Source organism: Triticum aestivum, chromosome 3A (assembly GCF_018294505.1).
Source record: "Triticum aestivum cultivar Chinese Spring chromosome 3A, IWGSC CS RefSeq v2.1, whole genome shotgun sequence".
NCBI classification, from domain to species: Eukaryota; Viridiplantae; Streptophyta; class Magnoliopsida; order Poales; family Poaceae; genus Triticum; species Triticum aestivum.
In genome coordinates, this window is record NC_057800.1 from 129,132,078 (window position 1) to 129,144,565 (window position 12,488).

At 49.9% G+C, this 12,488-nt stretch overlaps 1 protein-coding gene across 1 annotated transcript; it reads right to left on the bottom strand.

Annotated features, from left to right (window-relative positions):
• Positions 1-330: 330 nt before the first annotated feature.
• On the bottom strand, positions 331-1,334 carry LOC123058121 (RING-H2 finger protein ATL39). Its single transcript, XM_044480943.1, has one exon. The coding sequence runs from the start codon at positions 1,143-1,145 to the stop codon at positions 609-611; it is 537 nt and encodes a 178-aa protein (XP_044336878.1). The 5' UTR covers positions 1,146-1,334; the 3' UTR covers positions 331-608.
• Positions 1,335-12,488: the final 11,154 nt, after the last annotated feature.

Below are 12,488 nucleotides of genomic sequence, written 5' to 3' on the forward strand. Positions count from 1 at the left end.
ATGCGCACCAAACGGTACCCGAAACAAAGGACAGGAGGAGTAGGCACGAAACGGATGGATGCTTGCACGGCTAGCTTGGCCCAGGGGCTAGTCAGCCAGCGCCGACGTCCGTCCGAGAAGAAAAACGCAGCGAAGTTGGAAGGAACTCTCGGTGGATTCCGGTGCGCGGTTTCGCACGCCCACCGAATGGAATGGAACGCACCGAGGTGACATGCCCAATTTGACATGCGCGCGTGTCAACCGAGAGCGGTGACGGCGGAGCAGAACCGTGCAACAGAACAGAAATTGTAGTTCGCGACCGCCAAACCGGGCAGAGCGGGACAGAGCATGTACTAGGAGCGCTAGATTCATTCACTCAATCAAACAAAAATCAGAACTGGCCATCTACTAGTAGAATGGTAATAATTCTAATACTAAGAATAATACAGTCGACGTCACAGATACTTCTGTACACGCACGTACTACGAACCAAATAAATCACCTCGATTAGGCCTCTATAATAAGTCCTATGTCAGCTAGCTAGTCGACCGACCGATCACTCACCGTTAGCTATTCTCCGATCGTGCGGCTCGGTTCAGGCACGCGGAGAGCCGGCAGCCACGCGCAGCCTAGACTGGTGGCAGCGGCAGCGCCTCCGCCGTCGCTGTCGTCGCCGGCGCCGGCGCCGGGGTGGGGGTGTCAGCGGTGCCGTCCTTCTTGGAGGAGGTGGCGGCGGCGGGGCCGACGGGGGCGCGGCACATGGGGCAGGTGCAGTGCGCGCGCAGCCAGGCATCGACGCACTCGGCGTGGAACAAATGCGCGCACTTGGGGAGCCGCCGCGCCTTCTCGCCGGCCTCCAGCTGCCCGAGGCACACCGCGCAGTCCACGTCGTCAGCCTCCTCGTACAAGAAGGTCGGGAGCGCGGCGATCGCGGCGTCGCTCATGCCGCGCTCGGCCGCGGCCGCGGCGAGGCCGGCCTCGAGGTCCCCCGCGCCCGCGCCGGCGTCGCGGCTGCGGCGGCCGCGCCGGCTGCAGGTGTACCAGATGGCGAGGTAGACGAGGAAGGTGAGGATGCCGATGGCGAAGGAGAGGCCCATGAAGATCAGCCGCGCGCGGGTGCTGTACTTGGAGTTGTCCGCGAACAGCCACGAGCTGGGCGCGTTCATCTTGGAAATGCCCTCTCGGTCGACCCGCTCGCCGGCGCCGGAACCAGCCGCCGCAGCTCGAGCAGCTGATGCACTGTGCACCACCGGTGCGGTGCAGGCGACGCGAAGCTTTGGAGCGGCGGGAGCAAGCAAGCAGAGGTTGGGAGGTGTTTCTTTCTGCCGAGGTCGCGTCTGTGCCGGGGGAAAGGAGCGAGAGAGGCCGTATTTAAAGGGGCGGGTGTCTGTGCGGCTTCAGCACAACGCAACGCAGAGGTGAGCTCACTCGCTGGCTGGCTGGCTGGCTGGGGGCCCGCGGCGTGGGTCTGTGTTTCCGGAGGCCGACGGGCTGCGCTGCGCATGATGAGTGACCGTAACCGCCCAGATATTTGTGCGACCGGTGTCCATCTGGCCGCACCGCACGACGGGACGGCGACCCCGCGCCCGGGGTGAAAAGCGACGAAGGGACGACGATTGACGGAGGAAGGAAGGGACGCGCGAACCGCTCGATGCGGTGCGCTGGTCGACCACCAGATCCATGCGCTACTGTGCTCCCCCGACCCCATGCATGTATGAGACAAAGATCCATGTTGGATGTTTATGCTCCACTGTTCTCCAGGCCGACTAGAAAGGTAAAAATGGAAAGATTTTACCACGGCCTCACCTCCACCGTAAAACGGCTTGCTTTGATTATTTCGATCCTTAGGGAAAGCAAGAGGGGCCTGACCCGCTCAAGCGTTGATTAATGCGTCGCTTGGAGCATTGGGGGGCCTTGAATTACGTCCATATATGGAAGAATAAATTCAGTTCTAATTTTGCGGACGACGTACTACGACGCGAAACGGCCCGAGAATTATGCCGGGGCTGGACCGTATGTCACGTTCACGTATATACGTATATACGTACGTACGCGGCGGCGAACGTTCTCGCTTCCTCATTACTCCGTTCCGTCCCCATTCATTCCTTGCCTGGTCGGACCACCTCCACCTGGCCGCCCGACGCCCGTGAACCGTCGTCCGTCGACACGGGATGCCTGGCTCGCCATCGCCGATCGTCTTTGCCGGCCAGCTGGAGCCGGTTCCGAGGCCTGCACGTTGGACTTGGTATTGGGCACCGCACCGCGAGGCGGCGCGGCGTGATCATCATGCGATCGATGCCAACAAGCGATCGTGACAAGTTTGAATTTGCAGCGCGATTTCTTCTGGTAATTCACGACCTCGCAGTCGTAAGCAACTCAGCTACTAACAATAATTAGGTCTGCATCATGTGTGCCAATCATGATGGGAAAGATCAGTGGCGGGGCGGACGGCTCAAGCGCACGACTTTCAGCTACGCTTTTACTGTAGCACGCAGAGTTTTGTACTACTCGTACTAGTGTGCGGGTCAAGGAGGGGAATGGCTGAAATCTCGGACGAATCCTTGCAACACAGCGGCCATGGTTTGGGTTGTGGCATCCTCCCGATTATTCTAGCGTCGTTGAACCGTCTAAATCTATTAATCTAATGACAATGTCGTTGAACAATGATGATGGAGGCCGATGGCCGCAGCCGTACGTGCAGCTAGAGGCTGGCTGTCAGGCAGGAGCAGCACGCCTGGTGACCGCACATACGGCGGCGCCCGTGACACGTAGCTTTTCCTCTCTTCTATTCTCCGGGACGACCTTGACGGTGCCGCCGGGAAGCAAAAGTGCAGAGTGAATCGTATCAGCGGAGTCTTGCACTGAACGGCCGGAGGCGAAGCCGCGCACGCAGACAGCAGACTTGACGCGGACGAGGACGAGCGACGTCGACCTCGGCCTCGCCAGCTAGTGTTCAAATCATGGCCTGGCCTTCTCTTCAGGTTTACGTGATGGCTGCTTGCTTGCTTGCGTTCAAGCGCCGCGTCATGGTGACCAGACCCGTGTCGCGCGTTCAGTCGTGTCCGATTCAGAGCCCAGACGTCTGTTCGCGCAGGTGGATCCAAGCGACCGAGCTACGTGTATGTATGAGCGTATCTACAACTTTTTACTTTTAGGTTTTGAGAATGGTATCTACCGAATTCTTGTGGTAAATCGTTGTCGAAGTGTCGGAGCGGGTCCGGCTAGCAAATCCGCAGCCGTCCCCGGCACTTGCCCCGGAGACTTTTTCGAGTAGTGGCATGTGGTTTTCGGCCATCAGTCGGCCACAGAAACGGAATATCTAGGGGGTTTAACCACTAGGAGGGCTTTGTAAAGCGATATTTAGCAGGGCCAACATCGCTCCTGGCCGTCCTCAAAAGTTCAGATGCCGCACCGCACCATTGATAGTTCAGGCTGAATGATCTTGCGGTGAACTTCCTCTAAGCCACACACGCACACAGAGAGGCACAGGGCGGGTGATTTTGATGCGACATTTCCATCGCAGTCTCTTCTGCGAGCTGAACGGCGATGATTTTGACATGGAAGGTGTGAATTGAGACTTGACTGACCCAAAGCCAAAGGTTTCGCAAGGAGTTTTCACCTTTTCCCCAGGGTCAAAAGGTTTTCTGCTCATGGGGAAACAACTGATTCTGCGCCTCCCGGCCCGCGGTTTCTTAATGCGCTGTTGGGAATGCGACTGTTGCTTAAAACATTTACACCCGGACGTTTCAAATCCATCTTATACGTCCGGACGGCCACTGTCCTGCCATGATTTTCTGACCCAAACGCCCCCCTCAAATGATTCTTAAATGCCCGGACTGACCGACACAGCTCATATCCAGTCTAAATATGGAGCGGGGTAGCAGATCTTTTTCCGGTGGAAACAGTTTCAGTAACCCTAGTTCAATTTACACCTCTGCTCCCTCCGCCCGCTCCCCTCTGCTCCCGCCGGCCGCCACTCCGGCCCCGGCGTCCACCCCTCGTGCCGGCGACCACCCCGGTCCCCGGCGCCCACCTCCCTGCTCCGGTCTCCTGCCGCCATGGCTTCCGGACCCCTCAGCCCGGGCAGCCAGGGTTCGGTTTCCTCCCGCCTGCAGCCGGTGGTGTCCGGCCTCGGTCTCTCCGAGTCGCCGGGATTTGCGGGCTCCTCCTCCGCGGGCGCTCCTCCCCCCACCAGCCTGACGATCGCGGATCCGGCAGCGGGCGCTGACGCGGCGACTCCTTGGAGGCGGCCGGACCCCTCCCGCAAGGCGCTCTGGCGCCGCCGGAAGTGGGAGCTCCAACAGAGGCAGCTCACGGCGGGGGTTCGCAGAGGTCACGCTCGCCGGCGTCTTCTCAGGAGCGGCGCGAAGTCCCGCCGGATCTTTTTGGTCTCTGCTTCAAGTGTTTCAGGGAAGGGCATCACAGGGAAGATTGCACCATTCAGCCGCTCTGCTTTCGTTGTGGTCTGGAGGGGCACATCTTGTCGGAGTGCTCGCGTCCTCGAAGACCACGGCCTGAGGAGGAACTCCGGCGTGAGGCCATGGCTAAAGTAGCGCGGACTGGTCAGCAGCAGCAGCCAGCAGGGCTCGCGCGCAGGCTGTCGCCGGGGACTCGGCAGGTCGCTCCTCAGGGGAGGCTCTTGTCAGTCCTGGCGGACACCGTACCTGCGGGGGCCTGGCTGGCGTTGCCTGCGGCGGCCCCGGTGCCGGCGGCCATTGATGGCTTCTGCGTCATCTCGCAGACGCAAGAGATGGATGACATGGAGCGGCGTTTCAGGACAGCAGTGGTGGCCTACATTGGTGGTTCCAGGCCGACAGTGTCGACAGTCGAGGCGGCCGAGGCCATTGCGGCTCAGTTGCATATTCCAGGCACAAGTTTTCAGTGCACAAGTTCTTTCCGGAGGATTTCTTAGTGTTGTTCGCCGCTCCAGAACTAAGGAACCAGGCCCTGACGGCAGATTTCGTTGAGCATGATTTCTTCAAGATGTTCTTCAGGCCATGGCTGTGGCAAGCTCAAGCGGTGACCAAGGTGATGCATTCCCAGTTGGACTTGATGATCGAGGGTGTTCCGTCCCATGTCTGGATGAGGGAAACTGCTGCTGAGCTATTGGGTTCGGGCTGCCTGGTGGAGAGCCTAGCACCGGAGACAACGAAACGTGAGGACCTCTCTCTTTTCAAGCTGAGGGCATGGTGCGTCGACCCGGATGAAGTGCCAGTTGTGCGGAGGCTTTGGGTGCCGGAGCCTGAGGTGGAGTTCAACCCTGCGGCTTACCGGCCAACTTCTTGACAGCTGCTGGAGTACAAGATGTTAATTCATGTTGGCAGGGCCAGAGAGCACGTCGGACCAGAAGGTTGGCTGCGGCCACCTAGCTCGGATGGAAGCGGGCAAAGGGGCATGCCAGAAGATTCAGGCAGCTACTCGGGGAGTGGTGAATGGCGTGTGCTTCCTTGGACGCGTGGGTTTGTGACGCTCGGGGCGGCGCGCCAGATCGAGATGTCGCTGGAGGTTCGCATCGTCAGGCGCTGTTGGGACGAGTGGGGCCTTCCGACTGGCGTATTCCACCAATGGGCGCGGCTTGTCCTCGGGTTGCTATGGCGTTGAGGTTGGTTTTCCCCTCGCCGGCGGCAGCTAGTCCACCAGTCCAGAGGCCGGCGTGCACCAGGGTGGAGGCGCAGGCGCAGGTGCATGTCCGCCAAGGAGGATCCCTGGCCGCTGCGGATCAGATGCGCCCAGCCACAGAGAAATCCTGAAGTTGTTGCTGCGGGCCAGGCATTGGTGGAGCCAGAGACCGCGCGGTCGTCACCGCTAGCGCACGACCGGCCGCTCATTGGTGCGCAAGGACAGATTCCGATTGGCTTGCAGGGAAAGGCTGCGAAGGTGGTCATGGATGTGGTGGCGGATCTTGTGATTGGTGCCGCCGACCGGCAGATGAGGCCCATTGTTGGGCAGGAACAGAGCACGGTGATTGCTGCCGCTTGCGAGCTGTCCATGGGCTTGGAAGGCAGGCATTCCAATGCTGCTCAGGGACAGAGCTGTGGGATCGCCAAGGATCGCGTTTTGTTCCCAGGAGTGGAGACTGGGCCAGCCAATGCGGAGGTTGCTGCTCCGACTGCCGCTGTGGACCCATTGTCAGAAGATGCGGAGCTGGTGGGGGTGTAGACCGAGGTGGAGACTAGTCAAGCTCAAGTGGCTGGCCAGGTTGGCGAGTCGCATGACACGGCCCCGGGATAGGACCCGATGGATGAGCTGCTGCCTCCCATTACCTTGCATGCGGAGGAGTGTGCGGTGGGCCCAGCTGATGAGAGAGCCAAGGGGCAAGTTGAGACTGGCGGACTGGACTGCATGATTGAGCCAGCCGCAGTGTGTGGTATTGTTTGCATGGATGTGGACGTCAACATGCACGTCCCAAGTATTGCCAGTGACGCTACACTGCCACCCAAAGAGCAGATTGCGGTAGCTAATATCAAGGCGTTCCGTGCGGGCCTAATGAAAAAACTTGCGTGATACGTCTCCAACGTATCTATAATTTTTGATTGCTCCATGCTATATTATCTACTGTTTTAGACATTATTGGGTTTTATTATCCACTTTTATATTATTTTTGGTACTAACCTATTAACCGGAGGCCCAACCTAGAATTGTTGTTTTTTTGCCTGTTTTAGGTTTCAAAGAAAAGGAATATCAAACAGAGTCCAAACGGAATGAAACCTTCGGTAACGTGATTTTCTCACCGAATACAACTCAGGAGACTTGGACCCTACGTCAAGCCAACTAACAGGAGGTCACGAGGTAGGGGGGCGTGCCTGCCCCCCCAGGCGCGCCCTCCACCCTCGTGGGCCCCCTGTTCCTCCACCAACGTACTTCTTCCTCCTATATATATCCACGTATCCCCAAACGATCAGAGACGGAGCCAAAACCCTAATTCCACCGCCGTAACTTTCTGTATCCATGAGATCCCATCTTGGGGCCTGTTCCGGAGCTCCGCCGAAGGGGGCATCGATCACGGAGGGCTTCTACATCAACACCATAGCCTCTCCGATGAAGTGTGAGTAGTTTAATTCAGACCTACGGGTCCATAGTTAGTAGCTAGATGACTTCTTCTCTCTTTTTGGATCTCAATACAATGTTCTCCCCCTCTCTTGTGGAGATCTATTCGATGTAATCTTCTTTTTGCGGTGTGTTTGTTGAGACCGATGAATTGTGGGTTTATGATCAAGTCTATCTATGAATAATATTTGAATCTTCTCTGAATTCTTTTATGTATGATTGGTTATCTTTGCAAGTCTCTTCAAATTATCAGTTTGGTTTGGCCTACTAGATTGATCTTTCTTGCAATGGGAGAAGTGCTTAGCTTTGGGTTCAATCTTGCAGTGTCCTTTCCCGGTGACAGTAAGGGTAGCAAGGCACGTATTGTATTGTTGCCATCGAGGATAACAAGATGGGGTTTTCTTCATATTGCATGAGTCTATCCCTCTACATCATGTCATCTTGCTTAAGGCGTTACTCTGTTTTTAACATAACACTCTAGATGCATACTGGATAGCGGTCGATGAGTGGAGTAATAGTAGTAGATGCAGGCAGGAGTCGGTCTACTTGTCTCGGACGTGATGCCTATATACATGATCATACCTAGATATTCTCATAACTATGCTCAATTCTGTCAATTGCTCAACAGTAATTTGTTCACCCACCATAGAATACTTATGCTCTCGAGAGAAGCCACTAGTGAAACCTATGGCCCCCGGGTCTATCTTTATTATATTAATCTCCTACTACTTAGTTATTTACTTTGCCTTTATTTTACTTTGCATTTTTTCATAAAAATACCAAAAATATTATCTTTATCATATCTATCAGATCTCACTCTCGTAAGTGGCCCTATAGGGATTGACAACCCCTATTTGCATTGGTTGCGAGGATTTATTTGTTTGTGCAGGTACGAGGGACTTGCGTGTAGCCTCCTACTGGATTGATACCTTGGTTCTCAAAAACTGAGGGAAATACTTACGCTACTTTGCTGCATCATCCCTTCCTCTCCGGAGAAAACCAACGCAGTGCTAAAAGAGGTAGCAAGAAGGATTTCCGGCGCCGTTGCAAGGGAGGTCTACGCAAAAGTCAACATACCAAGTACCCATCACATACCCTTATCTCCCGCATTACATTATTTGCCATTTGTCTCTCGTTTTCCTCTCCACCCAATTCACCCTTGCCGGTTTATTCGCCCTTTCTCTCTCTATCCTCCCTCTCTATTTGCCCTTTTTGTCCGCTTGCTTTTTGTTTGCTTGTGTGTTAGTTTGCTTGCTTGTCGTTATGGCTAGTTCTTTACCCGCTGCCTCTATGTCTGAAATTGGGGATACTATTGTCAATAATAATTTTGATCCTTCTACCAAAGAACCCACTATCTCACATATAAAAAGATTCCGTGTTGGTAGTGGTAATATTATTGGAAAAGGAGTTATTCAAGATTTCTTTACTTGTGCTGGTGCTTTACCTTCTTTGGGTAGTTCTATTCTTCATATAACTAGTAGTCTTGCGGACGCTATTGCCATGCTTGTAGTTGAACTTGAGAGACAATTCATGCACATGCATCCTTCTATACAAAGGATTTTCCTAGAATTTTCTAATATTGAGCATTCTTTGGTTAAGCGTGTCGTTACTATCTTTTTGGCTCATGAGTTTCGATTCATAATAAAAGAGGCCAAAGAAATCTTTGCGCATTATAGGGTAGACGCTTGTCGTTCTCCCATAGAGACTATCCTCTTTGATCAAGAAGAAATAATGCGTTTTCAATCTTTAGACTATGTTGCTTTCAATGAAAATCTTAGAAAAAAGGTTCCTACCAATGTTTTAGTTGATAGAATTTCTGAACTTAATGATGATTTGGCTATTCAAGATAATGAATTGGGATATTCTCTTGAATATAGGCTCACAAAGTTCTATCAAAAGAATGCTTATAATGATGAATTGGTTGTGCAATATGAAGGACCAAAGGAGGAACCTATACCTCCCAAGGTTGATCTTGGAGACTTTTGTCCCAACAAATTTAGCCCTTTTGATTACTTTTGCTTGCCTCAAAAAAAACTTGCTGCTGAACGTAGAGAATATGAAATGAGTTTTAACAATCTATCTTATTATTATGGCAATACCTAGATCTATTCTTGCTTGTTATGCCTAGCTAGGGGCGTTAAACGATAGCGCTTGTTGGGAGGCAACCCAATTTTATTTTTATTTCTTGCTTTTTGCTTCTTCTTAGTAATAAATAAATTATGTAGCCTCTGTTTTGGTTGTGTTTTTTTGTTTAATTAGTGTTTGTGCCAAGTAGAACCGTTGGGAAGACTTGGGAAAAGTCTTGTTGAACTTAAACAGAAACTTTAGTGCTCACAAAAACTGCTGTCATTTTTATTTGAAAAGTGCTATTTAGTTAATTATTTTTTTCAGATTATGAATAGATAAACTCCTCACGTCCAGCAATTTATTTTATAATTTTTGGGGTTCCAGATCTTCCGCTAGCTACAGATTACTACAGACTGTTCTGTTTTTGACAGATTCTGTTTTTCGTGTGTTGTTTGCTTATTTTGATGAATATATGGCTAGTAAATTAGTTTATAAACCATAGAGAAGTTGGAATACAGTAGGTATAACACCCATATAAACAAAGAAATAGTTCATTACAGTACCTTGAAGTGGTCTTTTGTTTTCTTTCGCTAACGGAGCTCACGAGATTTTCTACTTTAAGTTTTGTGTTGTGAAGTTCTCAAGTTTTGGGTAAAGATTTGATGGATTATGGAACAAGGAGTGGCAAGAGACTAAGCTTGGGGTTGCCCATGGCACCCCCAATATAATCTAAGGACACCTAAAATCCAAAGCTTGGGGATGCCCCGGAAGGCATCCCCTCTTTCGTCTACTTCTATCGGTAACTTTACTTGGAGCTATATTTTTATTTACCACATGATATGTGTTTTGCTTGGAGCGTCTTGTATGATTTGAGTCTTTGCTTATTAGTTTACCATAATTATCCTTGCTGTACACACCTTTTGAGAGAGCCATATATGATTTGGAATTTGTTAGAATACTCTATGTGCTTCGCTTATATCTTTTGAGTTATATAATTTTACTCTAGTGCTTCACTTATATCTTTTAGAGCACGGTGGTGGCTTTGTTTTATAGAAACTATTGATCTCTCATGCTTCACTTAGATTATTTTGAGAGTCTTAATAGCATGGTAATTTGCTTAAAATCCTAATATGCTTGGTATGCAAGATTAATAATAAAAATTCTCTTATGAGTGTGTTGAATACTATGATAAGTTTGATACTTGATAATTATTTTGAGACCTGGAGATGGTGATATTAAAGTCATGCTAGTTGAGTAGTTGTGAATTTGAGAAATACTTGTGTTGAAGCTTGTGATTCCCGTAGCATGCACGTATGGTGAACCGTCATGTGATGAAGTCGGAGCATGATTTATTTATTTATTGTCTTCCTTATGAGTGGCGGTCGGGGACGAGCGATGGTTTTTTCCTACCAATCTATTCCCCTAGGAGCATGCGCATAATACTTTGCTTTGATAACTTGTAGATTTTTGCAATAAGTATATGAGTTCTTTATGACTAATGTTGAGTCCATGGATTATACGTATTCTCACCCTTCCACCTTTGCTAGCCTCTCTAATACCGCGCACCTTTCGCTGGTATCATACACCTACCATATACCTTCCTCAAAACAGCCGCCATACCTACCTATTATGGCACTTTCATAGCCATTCCTAGATATATTGCCATGCAACTTTCCACCGTTTCGTTTATGACACACTCCATCATTGTCATATTGCTTAGCATGATCATGTAGTTGACATAGTATTTGTGGCAAAGCCACCGTTCATAATTCTTTCATACTTGTCACTCATGCATCATTGCATATCCCGACACACCGCCGGAGGCATTCATATTGAGTCATATCTTGTTCTAAGTATCGAGTTGTAATTATTGAGTTGTAAGAAAAATAAAAGTGTGATGATCATCATTATTAGAGCATTGTCCCAAGTGAGGAATAAAAAAAGAGAAAGGCCATAAAAAAAAGAGAAGGCCCCAAAAAAAGAAAGGCATAAAAAAAGAAAAGGCCCAAAAAATGAGAGAAAAAGAGAGAATGGACAATGTTACTATCCTTTTACCACACTTGTGCTTCAAAGTAGCACCATGATCTGCATAGTAGAGAGTCTCTCATGTTATCACTTTCATATACTAGTGGGAATTTTTCATTATAGAACTTGGCTTGTATATTCCAATAATGGGCCTCCTCAAGTGCCCTAGGTCTTCGTGAGCAAGCAAGTTGGATGCACACCCACTAGTTTCTTCTGTTGAGCTTTCATACATTTATAGCTCTAGTGCATCCGTTGCATGGCAATCCCTACTCCTTGCATTAACATCAATCGGTGGGCATCTCCATAGCCCATTGATTAGCCTCGTTGATGTGAGACTTTCTCCTTTTTTGTCTTCTCCACATAACCCCCTCATTATATTCTATTCCACCCATAGTGTTATGTCCATGGCTCACGCTCATATATTGCGTGAAAGTTTATAGGTTTGAGATTACTAAAGTATGAAACAATTGCTTGGCTTGTCATCGGGGTTGTGCATGATGAGAGCATTCTTGTGTGACGAAAATGAAACATGACTAAACCATATGATTTTGTAGGGATGAACTTTCTTTGGCCATGTTATTTTGAGAAGACATAATTACTTAGTTAGTATGCTTGAAGTATTATCATTTTTATGTCAATATGAACTTTTGTCTTGAATCTTTCAAATCTGTATATTCATACCACAATTAAGAAGAATTACATTAAAATTATGCCAAGTAGCACTGCGCATCAAAAATTCTCTTTTTATCATTTACCTACTCGAGGACGAGCAGAAATTAAGCTTGGGGATGCTTGATACGTCTCCAACGTATCTATAATTTTTGATTGCTCCATGCTATATTATCTACTGTTTAGACATTATTGGGCTTTATTATCCACTTTTATATTATTTTTGGGGCTAACCTATTAACCGGAGGCCCAGCCCAGAATTGCTGTTTTTTTGCTTGTTTTAGGGTTTCGAAGAAAAGGAATATCAAACGGAGTCCAAACGGAATGAAACCTTCGGAAACGTGATTTTCTCATCAGATAAGATCCAGGAGACTTGGACCCTCAGTCAAGAAAGCCACGAGGCGGCCACGAGGGTGGAGGGCACGCCCCCTGCCTCATGGGCCCCTTGAAGCTCCACCGACATACTTCTTCCTCCTATATATATATCCACGTACCCCCAAACGATCGGGGACGGAGCCAAAAACGTAATTCCACCGCCGCAACTTTTTGTACCCACGAGATCCCATCTTGGGTTTGTTCCGGAGTTCCGCCGGAGGGAGCATCGATCACGGAGGGCTTCTACATCATCATCCAAGCCTCTCCGATGAAGTGTGAGTAGTTTACTTCAGACCTATGGGTCCATAGTTAGTAGCTAGATGGCT